At 32.9% G+C, this 19,532-nt stretch overlaps 2 protein-coding genes across 6 annotated transcripts in view; one reads left to right on the top strand and one right to left on the bottom strand.

Annotated features, from left to right (window-relative positions):
* LOC143229403 (PDZ and LIM domain protein 3-like) overlaps positions 1-18,431 on the top strand; it is a 35,928-nt gene extending 17,497 nt beyond the window's left edge. Inside the window, exons 2-6 of the mRNA XM_076461687.1 lie at positions 772-920; positions 4,892-5,150; positions 11,100-11,249; positions 11,758-11,930; positions 15,098-18,431. Of these exons, the coding sequence (XP_076317802.1) occupies positions 772-920; positions 4,892-5,150; positions 11,100-11,249; positions 11,758-11,930; positions 15,098-15,359 (993 nt within the window). The 3' untranslated portion in view covers positions 15,360-18,431. The remainder of the gene's footprint in view (positions 1-771; positions 921-4,891; positions 5,151-11,099; positions 11,250-11,757; positions 11,931-15,097) is intronic.
* Positions 16,957-19,532, bottom strand: part of LOC143229401 (isovaleryl-CoA dehydrogenase, mitochondrial) — a 43,840-nt gene continuing 41,264 nt past the window's right edge. For 4 of the 5 annotated variants that reach the window (XM_076461682.1, XM_076461683.1, XM_076461686.1 and 1 more), the window contains one exon: positions 16,957-19,141. In XM_076461682.1, the coding sequence (XP_076317797.1) occupies positions 19,008-19,141 (134 nt within the window). In that variant the 3' untranslated portion in view covers positions 16,957-19,007. The remainder of the gene's footprint in view (positions 19,142-19,532) is intronic. The other variant, XM_076461684.1, reaches the window with a different exon arrangement.

Below are 19,532 nucleotides of genomic sequence, written 5' to 3'. Positions count from 1 at the left end.
CACTGTGGGGTAAAACAATAACAAAAATCCTTACCTCGGGTGTGGCCTGTATGCATTTAAAACACTTTAAAATGTAACAAAACATTTTTTAATCTTTTACACATTAAGTATTTATTTTAAATTTTTTACTTATTTAATTAACTAATGAATTTATTATGTTTTGTATCTCTATATTCATATTGATTACGTACTGAGCCAACGCTATTAGTATGTTTTTTCCTCCAGTGGTTTCATATACATCTATTGTAGATATAATAGTTAAAACCTGTAAAAATTAAATAAACGTCTTTCATGTCAAAATAAGAGTATTAACCCTAAATATATTTGGTTATTGTTTATACCTTAAATATTGTTTCTTTTTTCCTAAAAATGTTTGTATTAACTTATTTTCGTCATTTAAGCATACTTTCCAAATCGGAGTTGGTGAAACGTTGTGTTTAATCTATTGATCAACAAATTCCCTTTTACAGAATTTGTAGTACATATTGGAAGAACTTAAACATGTTAATAAAAAAACTAGAAAAAAACTACCTTAAATTACTCTTCTCTCTAAATAACAACAACAGAAAAACTTTTAATTTCAGACAACATTTCGCTATTGCGTTTCCATCAGGGCTTATAGTGCAATAATATTCTAATAATTAATGGACGCCACGACATCTATTTTGCTTTCACAGAATGAAAGCTACAGTTTTAACTATTTTCGTTCCAAAGATAAAACTCTTCATTCTGAATATGTTGAATTTGAAAGGATTTCGCTTCATTTTCTAGGTTTTTCTTGGAAGCCCATCAGAAGGAGAACTCCACAGAGGTGACATCATCCTGAGGATTGGAGATCGAGACGCCAATAGGCTAACACATCGAGAGGCTCATGATGTCATTGTCAGATCTGGCAATAATTTGAAACTTGTTGTTAAAAGGTAAACGTACCACTCGATAGTTAAACGTGAGTTCCAGTAATGACAATAACATTATAATAGAATACCGAAAGAGCAGCTTTCACTGTACTCTGCAACATTCGTCTTTCAAAAGCTGCTCTATCAGCGTGTCTCTTTAAATTAGAATATAACTAATATATAATTGTGGTGTTTAGAATACTCCTTTATATAATCTATGCTTAAATAGCATTCATTCTTAATTATTTCATTTGATATAATCACATACTTTCGAAAAAAGTGTTTGTGTTATAAAATAATCTGTTTAGTGTGGTAGGAATTCGTTGTTCACATTTGAGCTTTACAGAAAAGCAGAATTAAGTTTAGAAACTCGTGAGTATTTTTTCAATTTCTCTTCTGTCTTTTTTAAACTTTTTACTTTAAATACTTACATGTTGAATATTACAATGCATAACTAAATATTCGGGCTACGTTATTCATTATATTGAAATGGAATAACCATGAAAGTTTTTTGGGCCTCGGGTGTTTTTAAACAGCCCCAAAACATTACATATCTTATTAAATAATTTAATTAATTTGGTCTCTTTAAAAATGAGTGTAAATTTCTTATTGAAATTTAATTTACACAAAATAAATAAAAGACTCTTTCTCGTTCTTTCATTGTCATTTTAAAAACTGTATTAAATTCACAGTATTTTGATTAAAAAATTTTGAAATAAACATTTTTTACCGCATACTAAACGTTTAAACACACTTTTTCACTTATTATTTCATTTATTCGATGTTCGTAAATAAGGTTAGCGTTAGTTGTCAATTAAACTACTTGTTCTATTGTGTATAAATTTCAAACTTTTTACATGCCAGCGTGTTAAATCATAAAAGTGAGACGTAACAGAGAGAGAGTGAAGTCAAATGAAATACCTAAAGTCCATTTAACCTGAAATACATGAATCAGACTGATACTGGAGTTTAGAAGAAAGACAAAAACATAGTACAATACACTTGGTGTTTTTTTAATGTTTGAAATAGTAAAGAGACAGAGAAGTGAAATACGTGCGGTAATCGTAAATCCTAAAACTGTGTGGAGAAATAAAAGCACGAATGAAATATATAATTTAGTTTTATGCAATAATTACTAATTTTTATCTTTTTTTAATTTTGTGTAAAGCTGTAGAAGCGTCACCTGTGCCAGTAATATCTAATTCTGAAGTGATAGACTTGAAGGAAAGCAGCAAGTCACCACTGCCAACTCTCGGGGTACTATTTAACAACGAAAAGTGGGAATGGCCGTTACACTATAACATCTTTACTGCTGAAAGAGCGAGCATAATTGGTAAAGGGATTCAATCTTGCAATCCGCAGATTGCAAGAAAGGCGCCAAACAACCAGGCCATGCCAGGCTTCGTTGTTAAGAGACACAATAATAAAATAAATTACCTGCAATAGTCTTATATCTAAGTTACTAAAAGAGACAGAGTGTAATATACATTACCTGTTGTTATTCCGTACTTGAGACTGTAAAACAAAGAAAAATGAAACAGTTATAAATCTTAAAAGTGTGAGAGTGCCGAGAAAGGCCAAGTGATATAAACATAATTGTTTTATATTACAAATAGTAAACAAACAGAAAATTCAAGTGAAATACCTGCAAAGCCTTAAGCTTATCGTTTAAAATGAGTTTTGTCATAAGTTGCTTTGAATCCTGTTCACGTAATATATTTAAGCACTCTCATGGTATAGATGTATTACAACTTTCTGTGTGGTTCGAAGAACTGTATAGAGGCCTGAATCGGTGAATTATGGTGGCTTGTTGCCTTCTTTTTGGCTAGCAGTTCATATTTAGAGCACGCTGTGCCTAAATCTTCGTAGTCTCCGACCTGTCCGGCCCAAATATGCATAAGATGTCATTCGGTTATACCCATTGTTCATACAATTTATGTATGATACTAATACAACAGTAATACTATGGCAATCGTACACGTCACATCTATTTTACCCAAGCAGTGATTCGCGTAATTAACTGTAATATTTATGTTTATCTTTTTACATTTTATTGTGAATGACTCGTATTTTTAGGGTTAAAAAGATTTCCCCTAGGCGCGAAAACTGAAACTAGGTATGATTTAGAAAATGTGAGTAGGACATACATTTGTTAAGTTAAACGATAAATGGAATGTTAACAATTTTGATTACTAAAGTTTCAAATTTCTACCTTTTCAGGCATAATGTATCTTAAATTATACCACATTCAACACATGAAATGCAAAATATAAGAGAAATCAGTTGACAAGTCGACAGAAATGTTTTATTTTAGTACGGTAAGAAATGCGCGCTTTAAACGTTAAAAAATAGCATATCATTAGTCCAGGTTAATATAGCGAAACACTATGAAGTGTTTAACATTGTTAGTCTTTTCTTTAAGTTTTAAATCGATTAATTATAACACGAAATGTGTACTATATTTTAATAATTACAACATGTAGTATGATATCGACCAACATTACGCCCTATACTAAATCTACAAGTATGTTGATAATTCAGCATAAAATGACATATAAACCTTTGTTGCTCATTACAGCAAATCAAGAGATATCTAGATAATACAACGCAAATTGGCATATAGATCCACATTCCACACTATAGTAAATCTACAATTACATTGATAACACCATGTAACAAAATTTTTACTTTTTCTTGTTTCTGGGCAGAAAGTGTTATTTCCCAGTTGCGTATGCCTGAAGTAAAGGGAAAAGACCTATTTTTCTCTTCAAACTTTGCTTTTGAGACCTGGGAGCGTATAACAAAAACATGATGGGAGACTATATTTGGGGGCTGATACGTGAAAGTGATTTGCATTACAGTCGCAAATCTCGAAAAACTACTCACTTCTAAACATTTTGTTCATTTTTGTATAACTTTAGTAAAAATACATGTAAATCTTGATTCATATGTTGTTTTGTTCAGGTCTTATGTTAATAAAAATGAGCAAATTTGCTCGTTTTTACACAGAAAATATGTTAATTTCTAAATTTCATTATCCAGGTCACAAAAGTAAAGCTTGAAAGGAATAATGGCCATTTTCTGTACTTTTACGACATAAGTAATTAAGAAATAATACATGCTATCCAGGAACAAAACTTGTGTTACATAGTGTAATACAACGTAAAGTGTCGTATCATAGTAAGAGTTTTGTTTGTACTGAAAATGTGCGCATTTCATTTCAAAGAATGTAAGAAAAGATAAATGCAGTTTAGTAACATTTTGTACGATAATATATTAAAAGCTTATCAGTTTTCTTGAAAAGTTCTAACGTTAGGTGATAGAATAGCATTATAAGTGTATGTATTGGTAAAATTAAATATGCTTTAGTTCAGTCCTAATTAAACTAAAGCAAAAAATAAACGCAAGTTACAGAGTTATCTGAGCTCTTTATCAAAACTAGGTCGTACTTACTAAAGGCTTAACTAATGTTAGGCCTTAGACAAGTGGACTTAAAAATTGCAGTATTCACGATTATAATTCGTATGTTTTATTCTAGAAATCTTGTATTTAAAGAAGTACTGTGGCAATAAAGATAATGATTTCCCCGCAAATGTTTTGTGGGTCTCTGCTAGAGAACCCACATTACACACTGTAGTAAATCTACAAGTAACTTGATAATGCTGCGGGTAGTATTGTATTGGTATGTATTACATTGAATAGTTTCCAATATAACATTCACACGTAATGCATTTCCCATTGATTTAATTTATCCAATTACACTAGTTACACTAGATATATACTATCAATAAAAAAGTTAAAAATGATCGAGCTGCTGTATAAGATTTTTGTGCAAAGCAGAAACAAATGACTTCGTTAGAGAATTAAACAATGAATAAACAAGGTGTTTCATTTTGAAGTGCCCAAAATTTGAATGATTTCATGACAATAGTAATCAGTATAGATATGCACACGTTCTTCCTGATTTAGTTTATTTGTTTATTATTTATATACAGAGTATCCAGGAGGGCTCAATCACCTGCTTCAACCCCCAACACCCCGAATCCCGCGGACACAGGTCACCCTTTGGCCAACGTCTTTTATCAACCGAAGCCTACCGACTTTGTCAGTGTTTCTACTCCAAGAAATCTGTTGACGACAAATATGACACCTGAATATCAGCCACATTATATTACACCACAAAACTTTGCTGATTACGAGCAACAAGAATATTTCAACGAACAGCGAAAAGAACACGAAACAATACAACACCAGGTTTGAGAGTATATATACAATATTTACAAAAATGATTTCAGTTTTGTTTGTCTTTTGCAAAGATAGGTACTAAGAGGAAATATTTTTAGCTTTAATATTGAGCAAAGTAAAGAGCCTATATATATTTACAATGAAGAGTTTGTATCTCTTGCACATTTGTTTTGTCTCTTTCATTTTCTGTATTTCACTCTCCCACGTCAACTTTTGTCTATTTGTGCTGGTAATTGGATTTCCCGATTGGTTTCCTTTATATCTGAATATTTCTATTGGATTATATTTTAGCAACTTTATAAATATCCTAATTAACATTTTACATAACGGGTAATGAAAACGTTACACATCACTATGGTATTTCTAAACACTGTCTTTACGATGATTTTTCTTAGACATGTTTTTTTTGTTATAATAATTGGCTTGGTTATTACGAGGGCTGTTCAAAAAATACGCGGACTGTTTGAATTGCGCGGCTCCAGTTGGTTCCAGGGGAATCCGCTTGGTGTCGCTAGGTTTGCACAGATCAGCTGATTACGACGCCATTTCCCGATTGCAGATATCTTCATTTGTGTATTAGCTACGTGGTTTTAAGTGAAGTGCGATTTTTTCGTTTGGCGGATTTCAGAATGAATGACCTGAAGGAGCAACGACTTGCTGTGAAATTTTATGTTAAATTTGGAAAATCTGCGACTGAAACTTTTGCTATGCTTAACATGGCTTACAGTGATGTTGCTATGAAGCGTACGGCATGTTTCAAGTGGCATGCACGTTTTAGGGATGGTCGACAGTCCATTGAAGATGATGAGCGTCCTGGACGCCCTTCCACGTCAACTGACGATCCACACGTCGACAAAATCAACACCCTGGTGCGGGCAAATCGACGTCTGACTGTCAGGGAGCTTGCTGAAGAGTGTGGGATATCAGTTGGATCTTGTTACGAGATTTTGACCGAAAAATTGAAGATTTACCGCGTTGCTGCGAAATTCAGCCTTCAGAACTCGTGAGTTTTTGGCCAAACACTCGATCACTGTTCTTCCCCAGCCTCCTACTCACCTGACCTTGCTCCTTGCGATTTTTTCTTGTTCCCCAAACTCAAAAGACCCTTGAAAGGAAGAAGATTTGAGACGATTCCCGAGATTAAGGCAAATGCGACGAAGGAGCTGGAGGACATTACAAAAGAAGCGTACCAGGACTGTTTCAACAAGTGGAAACACCGTTGGGATACGTGTGTGCGTTGGGGAGGAGAGTACTTTGAAGGGGTCCCAGACCTGTAAATTCTAAATAAAGTACATTTTGTTTTCTGACGTCAGTCCGCGTATTTTTTCAACAGACCTCGTATTAACCTTGAACGAACATGAGGAAGCTAATTTGTTGGGACATTAGGTTAACTGTGTGAAATGGGGAAACGATTCTATTGTGACATTGTGTTGAAATTTTGTTCATGCACACTTGAAAAGCGGTGGGAGAAGACCTAGAAAACTTATCATTATTCAATTATTTTACATCCTGTCCTCACAAATATCCATGACAAGTGGTGGTTAATATCTCATAACCTGATAATCTGACGAACATAAGAATCACACTTAATTAACATATATTTACCTGTTACACAAAATATTATCACCAACACACTTTTTGTTTTATTTATGTCTTATCCATTATTGATCTTAGACAGTCAAATGATATTTAAGATCTAAACATAGTGGGGGTCGTAAAATTCCCTAGTTTTTCATCTTGTTTCATTTGTTTAAGTTAGGATAGAACTCAGTCTTACGAACTGGAACATTTGCCCGCTTTATGTTCTTTCCTTGCATTTCTACCTTTATATTTCTGGACCGAAGCTCTCATGTTTTTGTTTTATGTTTTAAAGTTTTTGTTTTGAGTTTAGTACAGCGAACACAAACTGGAATTTTTAACTTGAACGGCACCTTCAGCGCATATGAGAAAAACGTTCAGATCAGAAACCCCTTAAGACTCAAATACAATTGTCCCTTATTTTAAATTACTGACAAGATGGAAGGCAGACAACGATCAGCACCTGCCACCACAAGGGATCTTTTAGGCTTTTTATACCAACTAGAGAGGGATGACTATCATTTGTTATAATACGTCTGCAACTGAAAGTGAGGATTGCTTTTAATGGCATCATGTTTTGAACCATGAAAACTTGGACATACAACCCAACACGTTTATCACTGATCCATTTTCGGTCGCAAAGCGAACAGTAATGCCATGATAGAAAAAAAGACACACACACACACACAAATATACGTATATATTTATTAGTTATATGGGTCAATTATATGCACTTCAATATAATAAAACAAAAACATTACCACAAATAACAAATGCATTTGAAAATCAAACTAAAATCACATACACGAAACTGACAACAGTCAGTAGATTTTGACTGACCCAGTCAGTCATTATCAATAGTGCTTTTGTGTTTAACACACACACACATATACATTATGTATACGAAACGTCAGCAACGCTTCTGGAATTTATGATAACTGAATTTATTTAGTATAAATACAAAAGCACGTTAGTCAGGTAGATAGATTAGTGGAGCAAGCTGTGTATAAGATGTTACACCTCATTTAGTATAAATACGGAAATACGTCGGATAAGTATTAGGTTGTACATGATGCCACACCTCATTTAGTATAAATACAGAAACATGTCAGATAGGTAGTTAGGTTGTACATGATGCCACACCTCATTTAGTATAAATACAGAAACATGTCAGATAGGTAGTTAGGTTGTACCTGATGCCACACCTCATTTAGTATAAATACAGAAACATGTCATTTAGTATAAATACAGAAACATGTCAAATAGGTAGTTAGGTTGTACATGATGCCACACCTCATTTAGTATAAATACAGAAACATGTCAGATAAGTAGTTAGGTTGTACATGATGCCACAGTTTATTTAGTTTTAATACAGAAACACGTCAGTTAGGTAAATAGATTAGTGGAACATGCTGTGTGCAATATACTCCACTGCAGTAAATAAATAACGCTTTCCAAATGTTATCGACTCATAAGAGTGCGTAAAATCATTATATGAAATATTATTAGTGGTTGGTCGTATGCTAGTTCATTTATGCGAGACTAGTCCATTACCAGTACTAAGGAAATCAAATAAAAATTCAAAGTTATATTAGTGGAGGCAATTTAGTTACAGGTCAACTGGAAGTAAATGTTAAGTCTGTGCAATATGATCTTTGTGGATATGGGGACCTCTGAAAAGTTGGAATAGGCAAACCGTACATATGTCCAATGATGCATTCCATCATTAAACTTGATGTAAAGCCAGTCATCGTTGTGACTTGCTTGACCAATCTTAAAGTGATGATAAAATTTGGATTTGAAAATAGTTATATGAACACTTTGACCATAGTTGTGTTATGATAAATGTCAGGGATTGTAGTGAGAGTGTTATAGTGTGGATTATATTTTGTACATAGTGTTTGGGCTGATCAGATAAGTATGTGCATGTCTAAATGCTAACATACATTAAGGAATCGTAAGTGAATACTTTGCAAGGTTTATGACAAAATGTTATGGCCTAGACCAATGTGTTTCTCTAGCAGAATTACTGTATCTGTTAAAGTACATGTAAACCATTCTGATTTCAAGATGTCAATCGAAACGTTTTCTCCCAGATGTCAGATACTATTCTTATAACACATCTGTAGGATTTTACTGAGAACGTAGTTAATAACAAGTCTCATAGATTACCAACGTAGTGTTATGATAAATATCACTAAGAATTATCTCTGTGATTGCATGATTAGACACTTCGTGGAGTTTGCCAGTTCTCTTGTTTAAATAAAGTAGAAAATAAAAGTACAAACATTTCATACTGTCTGGGAAAATACATGAAATACAATTTCAAAAGTCAATATGCCACTTGTCAGGTGCACATTTAATATAGCCAGTCATAAAAATGCACAGTTGTTTTAGATAGTTTTCTACTGTTTATCCATCTTGGAAAATATTAATGGTTACATTTTTCATCTACACTTTTGATCATCCGCAAGTTTCTGTTTTGATAACGGTTTTAATAATTATCATTATTCCAGTATAATTATAATGCTAATTGCTGCTGGAAATTTTTGTTGTAAGTACAAGCTTTCAGAATTGTTTAAATGATGGCAACGCAGTAAATGGATAGATATGAAGCTACTTATTTCAATGTTACGAGGTATGTAGTAGATATAGTATGTAAACGTTATCAAACAGTAAGCACATGGACAGCCTGGGAGGTTAATTACACGTTATATTTATTATCGACATAAAATGGCTGTTAATAGGCCTACTGTCTATAATCCAGTATTTTAGGGTAAGAAAGAGTATATATGGCAAACTGGTAATAAAGAAACTTGACGAGTATAATTTAAGGTCGATAAATCCTACTTCAGCCTTATAGTTAACTATTAAACTTCTTTGGACTTTTTCCTAGTTTGCCAGGTATGACCACTTTGATATTGATTCAGCTATAGATATTGATTCATAATAAATGCACATAAGGTCTTATTATGCTTCTCAGAATATTAGACTAATTTGTATGGCCTTTTATGGACGCACTCAGAACAGACTTTCCTGATGTAAAATAATTTCTGATATCCTACTTATGAGAATACGATAGCTTACCTTAAAAAAAACCGTAGAGTACAGGTGATGGAATAAATGTGGATTGAGGGGAGGGTCGCCGATGATTGGGAGCACTTCATTTGCTATGTTGAAACGGCGACTTTCACTGGTACTTAATACAAATCTATGTTCTCCATTGAAATAGGGACTTCACTACTTGGTCCAAAATCACGCGCCTATATTGCCCCTGGGTTCCCTTGTTTGTACCATGGAGGGTATAGATTTGTCAAAATCTCATATTTTACACATGAAACCTCTTGGGGAACTTTTTCTTAAACGATTTTTAAATCGACACATTAATATACCAAGCAATTTCAGAAATCTTGATGCTTCACTGAGTTAGGAATAAGATCGTCCATAAGGTCGTCTTCAGTCACATTATAAATATGCATTGTTGATGCTCTTAAATAGGGATCTTAAGAAAAGTCGATTCAGTCAAATCCTAGTTCTAGCTATTTTGAACTTGAAAGTTTTATATTTCATGAGCTGTAACTAGTGATATACTGCCAATAAAACTAAATAATTAAATATATTGAGTGAATAACTGTTATTCTTAAAACTTTGTTATAGGTGGCTCTGTTGTTTTTGTAGACAAGGCTCCTATAAACTTTATTTAGATGTTAAAATATCAAGAAAATTAACTCTATTCATCATAAAACAATGATCATAGTGGATACACCAATTAGATCAAGAAAAACACAAATGGTTATCTGAAATGTTTGCCAGGTGGCCCAACATCTACTTAGTGTGGCCACCATTCACGCCAATGATGGTCTAGGTCCTTGGAATGATATGACAGACAGCTGAACGAAACTATCTAATATCCAGTATGGCTACATGCTGTGGGACGACATCTGTAAATGTGGCATATGCTTTTCGATAACCAAAAATCAAGTGGACCATCCGACACCATGTAGCCATGTTGAATATTGGACAGCTTTAGTTTGCTGTCTATTACCTCATTTGAACAGTTCAAGCGACTGTGGAAATGAGTTGTGTCCACAATAAGCAGATGTAGTGCTGTTTGGTCTTCCTGGGTTCATGTTTTTTAAGGTTTGATATATCCACCAATAGTTCCCACTTATATATAAAAAAGTTTGATAACAGGTAAAAAACAAACAAACGATTTTACGCATTCTTATTTTTCACGTTCTTGTAACCATCTCAAAGTCTGTTATTTGCGAGTTTATTTGATTTATTTTTTTCTTGTTGTTTTTATAAAACAAACGTATAAACGTGTTACAATAGACAGTCCAGGCTAGAAAGTTATGTATGTAAAATTATTTATTTTAGCCTTATCGAACAGTTCAGTTGGTTTTCCCTAAAGCCAAACCAAGACACGATATTCCGATAGGCTCCTACTTAAAACACGTTCATGATCCACTTGAGAAGAAATCCTCCTCGTCAACCAACCGTGTAAACGAAGCGAAAATAATGGCTAAGGTAATATGGATGATTTCTTTATTCTGATCTTTACAAATTAATGTTTTAGATAATATGGGCTTTATCGGATATATTTTTATATGTCTTACACAATGATACTAAAGTGTTTTAAATAAATGTTTGTAATGTAGGCTTCATTAGGCCTGTTTTTCATTTATTATGTAGTATTACTATAACAATACAAGTTAAAAATTGTAACATTCGTATATTTATCGTTTGCCTTATACAGTGCTAATTAGGTAAAACAAGATGAAAGTTATAATATTATAGCATAAAGAATGGCTAAGTAAAAACACGTGATTTATTATATAATGAAATAACGTATTCCCTCCACAATTCGTTCTGTTAGACGTTATCACAGTCTAGCAATTGCAAGATGTACATATCCGTACCAGAAAGTCTGTTGTATATATATATTTATATATCACTTCTTAAACTCTGTCTTTAATTATGTATTATTTGTAGTCTAATAATGTATTATTTATAGTCAAATAATCAACATTTTCAGTTAAAGGAATCTGCGAAACTCGTAGGATTGTCTCATGTCACATTGGACCCTGGTCAAACATCGATTTCTGACACGGGTCCCAGTGTTTCACTCCAGCAGTACAATACACCCATCAACATGTACTCTAAACAAACTATAGCCGATACTCTGCAAGGCCAAACAGGAATTCACCTGTAAGTATACTTTGTTAGTTAAAAATATAGAGGCTAGCAAATATTAATTCAAAAGTTGAGCACGGTACATTAAGATGATTTTGGAACCTCGTGACATAGTAAAAGGTCACATTTGTCACGTCTGATCACGCACCTGACGAACGTGCGTTTTGATAATAATCCCGAAACGTAGTTTTTTTTTTTTTTTTTGGAAAAGACTCAGTCCTGTTATATTCAAAACACACCCTTCTTCCTTTTTTTTTTTTTTTCATAAGCCAACCTGTGTAAACGATGACAGTTTCCCAGTGTCCATTTCAACAGTCCAAGCACCATAATATTCATAGGCAACTTGATCGGTATGCTTTCATATACTAATACTCATTACGGTTACGGGTGATCATGTTGCTAGCTTTTATGTTTATTCCGGTTTTCTTATTGCTATGATCTAAACTGTTATATAGCGATGAAAATTTTAGAACAGTGCTCTTAATCTTAACTGTCATTTATATTGTGGTATTTTCGGATCAGCTGATTTCCTTACAAGTATCATATAATCACATCTAATGATAATTACAGATTCGACGAAGAAAGTTGTGAAGTCGTCCTCGTTGTAAACGTGACTGAATTTTTTTCTGTGTGAATAAATAATGAGACTAAACGAATTTAATAGAACAATGTACCATACGTACTTGCGCACAAAAAACGATATTTGCATATGGAAAACATTTGTTAAGCCTATATATCACGGCATGTGTGTTTGTTGTTCTGCTTTTTCTCCTGTGCTAAGCTCCTTCTAGTTTACAGTTTTGTTCAACAGCTAAACCTGAAAAACGGCATTCATTCGGAAAGTAGCAAAAAGTAATTGAAACGTGTGCAATAGTTTCTTTCGTATGCTTTACATCTGGTTAATCTGGTTAAACTAGCTGTTTAGTTTACTTCCTGTTTCCCCGTGACGTTGCACAGTTATATGTCATTAATGTAACATATATAAAAAGATGTGTTTCTAGAAGTACCTGTCTTGAAGAGCGGTAAAAGTTGGCATTGTTGACTGCTTTTGTTTTTCTAAAAAAGTGCAGGTACTAGGGCTCATGATGTCTAACGAAGACATATGGGACACATTATAAATTAAGTCGTAATGGTATTGTTTTGTAATAAAATAAATTGGTTGTTTGGAACATGTGACATATTACTTAACTGAAGAGAATCAGTCGTTAAAACAAACTATACCATTTGCTTTCTTATATTTGACCGTCCCTAAATTGTAAGCGATACTGAGAGAAAGGAAGCTAACTAACACTACTTACCACCAAGTCTTGGGCTAATCTTTACTGATAACTGAAATCAATATGCTGTTAAAAATCACAGTGATGTCTGTTGAAATGAATTGGTCGTTAACAATTTTTGATAAGAACAAAAATAATTTGTTGTTAACAGAAATGAACCATTCAACAGTTAATGATGGTAATTGAAGTGTATCTCTCATCATCAATCACTGATGATACTTGCATTGATGAACACGTCGTAACAGAAATGAATCTATCGTTAACAGTTATTGGTGACAACTACATTAACAGTCACTGATGATGAAAGAAATAAAAATGACTTTATTAGTTACTAATGAACCTGCAGTTAAAATTTCACTAATAATAACTAAAATAGATTATTTGTTAACAATTATAGATATTTTGTGACAAATATATATGCAAAAACGGCTCGTTTGGGTTGAGAAAATATTTTACGTAGAAGAGCGAACAACGTTTCGACCTTCTTCGGTCATCGTCAGGTTCACAAAGAAAGAAAGAGGTAACTGACCGGGAGTTGACCACATGTTTGGAAGGGGTTGTGTAACTGAGTGTCGGAATGTAGAGGGCGGTGTTAGATGTTTGAATATATAATTTTATGGTTTCTATGGTTTTAACCATAGAAAACACTCAAATACTAAATAAAGAAACAAACATAAACAAACGCAAAATTAAAGAAGCCTTACTTATACAACAACTTTAACCCAAAATAAACCAATATAAAGGAACGCCTTTATACCTATATAAATATAATTAAAAAAAATTATACATTCATATAATTATAACTATAAAGCTGAGTTCGATACCTATGGTGGGCAGAGAACCAATAGCCCAATGCGTAGCTTTGTGCTTAATTTCAAACAATCAGTATATTCATGAATACATTTCTATGTATTAATATTCAAATACTTGGCATTTTCCATGTATGAGTCTTATTATTTAAAAAGGAGTATTTTTGCTTGATTACTGATTTTCAGTATTCGTCCCATCCCTGAGCCTCTCTCCTCAGTGGCATAGCGTTATATCTGCGGACTTAACAACGATAGAAACCGGGTTTCAATACTCCTAGTGAGCAGAGCACAGATACCTTTTTGCGCTTCACTACAAATAAACCCATCTCTGGTTTCTAAAAAAACTAGTTTCCTACCACTACAAATGTTGGTGTTGCGCGCTTTTAACTCAGTTGTACTGTTATACATTGGTTTCGGTACTGAGCAAGTTAAGTGTGATTCACTCAGAATTATTATCAGCTTCACTTCGATACTGCAATACCTATATTATTTTGATGCTTCGACGTTATGTAATTTATTGAATCATAAACGATTCATAAAATGGCTTGAAATGTTAATATTTACATTTTTGTATTCCTACTGTCATGTCACATCACACTGGTTACCCTACATTCTGTAACGAAATCATGTCTCTATTTAGGCACAAAGACTTCATTTGTTATCTCTAATTTCACTTCGACAGCAAATACTATGAAATTTAACTAATTTTTAGCTTACATCATGTTACAATGACAAATAAATTAGTTTATATTTGACACACTTGTTTAAAATTAACATTTGAAACAAAACGGTTTTCACCGTAACAAACTTTGATAAACATGTCACAGAAGTGAAGAGAGCAAAGTTAACTTGTATATCACACAGTAAAGCTTAATCCTTTCGAAGTTATCTTCTATGTCACCCTATACAGCTTAATCATTTAGAAGTCAACTTATATATCACACAATATAGCTTAATCCTTTCGACGTCAACTTGTATGTCACACAATACAGCTTAATTATTTTCCTTAAGATATCAAGTGTGATGATTCATAGAAATGATTTCATCATCTTAACTTTACGTCGCTGTTTAATTAACCAAACTAATCTTCTTTCAGTGGCCTTACTAGTTCAGGCATCAAGCCCGGCACGAAGATCCAGACTCCTGCAGACATCACTCTGTCTCCTACATACATGCTCCTACAAGAAGAGGGGGACACTCATGTAAAAGAACACAAGCCGATTCATCAAGAACTCTTTATGGCTCATCCTTCTAAGAATTACGGCATTAATGCTTTTGGCATGCCCAAAGATAGGATTAACCAGTCCGGTAGTTTTAATAAGTTAATGACAACACTTCTTACGACCCAGAGAGATTAATAAACGACGTCAGGACGAAGTAGATCAGTTTTAAGTTAATTTGCTTTTTTTTTCTTATGGATTTCAATTGTTATTTGAAGCTAACGTCACTAACCTCTGCATTAACACGTTTGTCTAAATGAAGCACTTCATTAGCTGTAAATGAGTTGCTCTGTGTACGGTTCTTAAACGTGGTACTTGCACACTTAACCCATACCAACGTATACCCTATTCCCTTAAATTTATCTTACCCTGCAGTTAGCTTCAAGACTTACTAACGTTAAAATGTAGTGTTCGATATCAGTGGCGAACACACCGCAGATCGCTCATTGTGTAGTTTGCACTAAATAAAAAGAACAATAAAAACATTTTAAATTGATCACATACCTTTCTTACATCTATTTTCCTTAATAGTTTAAGTGCTGCTCTGAATAAAAAGTTACCAAAGTGTTCTTGTTTAGTAGCTAGAGCTATAAAATGTTGCCATTTTCATTGTAGATTTATGTAACTGTTAACGAAAACATTTAAGACTGTTTGTTTTCCCTAAGATGTGTAACAGTTCAGAGTAAAATGAAAATAGCATTTCTAAAATAAGGTTCTTTTAAAATGAGATATTGCTACTAGCTTTTGTCATGCAAAACTTAATCTGGTTTATGAAAGACACTCACTTGGTTTTATGGTAGTTTATTAGTTTCCAATATTTTTGTTGGGCTTTGACATCACCATTCATGTAAATAAATGAGGCATGCTTGACATCAGGCAATGTCTCTGATGGACCGGATCTGATGCACAAACGTATCTTAAATGCTAGACAACGTTTCTGTAATGAACCAGTGTTTCGATTTCTGAAATCCTAGTCAGACTGCTTTAATTGGAAATAAGTTTGAAGATTATAAGATATTTATAATGTCTTGAATCAAGTTGAGCTCTTTTTTAAGAGATGCAAATGTGTCCATTGTTTCACACGATTTAATAAAAATAATTGATTTCAAAAATATTAATGTTTTCTTGATTTCCACAAGAGCTTAAAACTATTCAATAATCCAGCAAATCTGCACTTATTTACTGTGACAGGAATATATTACATCGTGTACAGCTTCAGTCAAAAAGTGTCTGTCACAGGAATAGATTATGTCATATACAACTTCTGTGACCAAGTGTCTGTCACAGGAATAGATTATGTCGTGTACAGCTTCTGTGAGTAACTGTCTGTCATAGGAATAGATTATGTCGTGTGCAGCTTCTGTGAGTAAGTGTCTGTCACAGGAATAGATTATGTCGTGCACAGTTTCTGTGAGTAAGTGTCTGTCACAGGAATAGATTATGTCGTGCACAGTTTCTGTGAGTAAGTGTCTGTCACAGGAATAGATTATATTGTGCACAGCTTCTGTGAGTAAGTGTCTGTCACAGGAATAGATTATGTCGTGCACAGCTTCTGTTAGAGTCTGTCACAGTAATAGATTATGTCATGTACAGTTTCTGTGAGCATCTGTCACAGGAATAAATTATGTCATGTACAGCTTCTGTGAGCAAGTATAACAAGAATAAATTATTTACTGTAGAACTTCAGCCAAGAAATGTAATATTAATTATTTATTGAACAACTTCAGTCAGGAAACATAACAAGAATAAATTTATTTTACAGATTCTATTAAGAGTACTACATAACTAAACCTATTGTACAGCTACATTCATATGCACAACCTGTGGATTAGGTACATATGTGTGAAACAAACCTTAGTCTCATGCAACCTGCAGCAACAATTCCAACAAATGTACAAATTTATTTAGATATCTGTATCACTTCTGTCAGCATAACTCTACCCCTGATCAGTTCCATTAAGTACATGCTAAATGTTAAAAGCAGCAGAAATGGGTCCTGTGATAGTGGAAGCTTAGATGTCATAAAACAAATGACTAATATTCATCCCACTGTCCTTGCTCCTGGAGAACTTATTTTAAGATCAACAGAAGGATAAGATCTTCGACATCATTATTAAAGTGATCTGTAGTAAATTACTGTCATGCTAACAATGGGATATGATGTAATAGTTACTACTGTTTAGTAGTTGTTGCTGGGTGCACAATTTTGTCTTTTTTGCCAAACAAACAAGATCAGTAGTTTTTGAAAAGTCAAATGAGCAAAACACAGCATATGTAGATACACAGGCTTATTTGAGTGTAAATGCTGCTAAAAATGGCCATTTACATTAATGAAATCCTTTACAGATAAAGAGTGTACCTTCTCTCAGTGCAGATACATTTAATGTTGTATAACTTAACATGATATGTTACTTCAAAAGTTTTGAATCTCAAGCCTATCACAGATAAGAGTAAGAACTTGTAAGTTTAAATAGCTTTTTATTTATCCATATACCTACATTTGAATAAAGTAAAGTTTCCAAATTAAAGCCATATGCTGGAAATGAAACCTAACTGCCATTGTGATAAAATTTATTGAAACTACTCTTAAAACCATACTTTGAGTGTAATGGAATTTCCACAATACAATATTTTTATAATAACTAAGACTAATACTCTTTTGTAAAAGTTATTAACAATTTTTGGTCATATTTATGACCAACAACTGGAAACCACTGTTTTAATCAACTAACTAATGAAGGAATGAAATCTTTATAAAATGATGGAATCATTTTTAGAATGTGCATTATTGATCAATTTAATGAGCTATAAAAATAAAAGTACTTTTGATAGTTGTTACTAATATGAATCTGGAGATTCTGTTGCCAAACTTTACCACCAGTTAATTGACTATAACATTAATGAATATAATTCATCTTTTAAATTGTTTCTTAACATTTTTAGTTAATTATAAAACTACAATTGTAAGACAAGTATCATAACTACTCCCATATTGTGTTGAACTATTGTAACTTATAAATGGTAGTAGCCCTTGAAATACGACCAAGTCATTTCATTCAAAAATTAAACAGTTACCATTTTCTGAGAGCTACAGCCAGGAACAGAAAAAGTAGATGGGAAGTAGTTTTGTACAATAAATCAAGACTGTTAATAAACAGAACATAAGCAGGTAAGGTTAAAATGTAGGATTAATAAAGAGAATGCAATGTAGTATTGGCTTGGTTTGATTTGTATCTCAGCCAATGAAAATTCAATAGTAAAAATGTTAGTTCTCTATTATACAAGGTAAAACAAAAGTTACAATTCATGTAGTTCTATATAGTTGGTACTAAAGAAATTATTATATTGCAAATACCACTGAAACCAATTAGCTTATGGTTAACAATTGAATTAATTGTACATTCAATTTTATCTCATCCTGTATATTGCTTTTTTGTAATTAACTGGGTAGAAAATTGAACTGTTCCCCTGTTAGATTTTAATTTTGATCACTAAAGCCTGAGACAAGTAGAACATGAAAGTATGTTTAGTTTTCACTTCAGATACCTTTTTCCTTTAGTGATTAATATTTAAATTAGTTTTGTGTTTCTCGTAAGAAGTGATGTTCCATGATTTTTAAACCTGAAAGTTAAAACTTTATAATATGTAAAAATTTACTGAAATCAAAAATATTCTAGCTGCTACAACAAAGCAGTGAATGCCTAACTGTTAATTATCACCACAAAAACCATTACTTATTCAGAAACTTTGTACTTAACATTTCCAACATCATAAAGAATATATAATCTAAGAATATTCTGAATTAAGAGCACGTCCAATAATCAGTCGTCTGATTTCACTTGTGCCTGCACCAATCTCATAAAGTTTTGCATCTCTGAGCAATCTTCCTGTTGGATAGTCATTGATGTAACCATTGCCACCTGAAACAAAAAAACAAATAAAAACTTGGTGTCACAAAGGTAACAAGTGAGCAGAATATAATTGAAAACACAGAACTGAAACCAAGATAAGATGAAACTGCAAAATAGAGAATGCAGTATTTTATTAAAAATACTAAAATATGTGATTTACATGTGATACACAACAAGTAAAGGCTGTTATATTTTTATAAACTATGATTTCAAGGTCTTAAATGAGTCAAACTTCAGATAATATGGATTTACACATTTTGAGTTTTACAGATCTTCACAGATTATAGAGTAGTTTCATTCAAGAAAGAAAAGAAAAGCATTTCCAAAAGCCAACATTAGAAAATGAAGAAAGTCACAAGTTTGAACACCCGACATAAACTATGATTATTAAGTGCAAATA

Source organism: Tachypleus tridentatus, chromosome 10 (assembly GCF_004210375.1).
Source record: "Tachypleus tridentatus isolate NWPU-2018 chromosome 10, ASM421037v1, whole genome shotgun sequence".
Classification (NCBI taxonomy): domain Eukaryota; kingdom Metazoa; phylum Arthropoda; class Merostomata; order Xiphosura; family Limulidae; genus Tachypleus; species Tachypleus tridentatus.
This window is presented reverse-complemented; position numbering and strand designations above follow the sequence as displayed.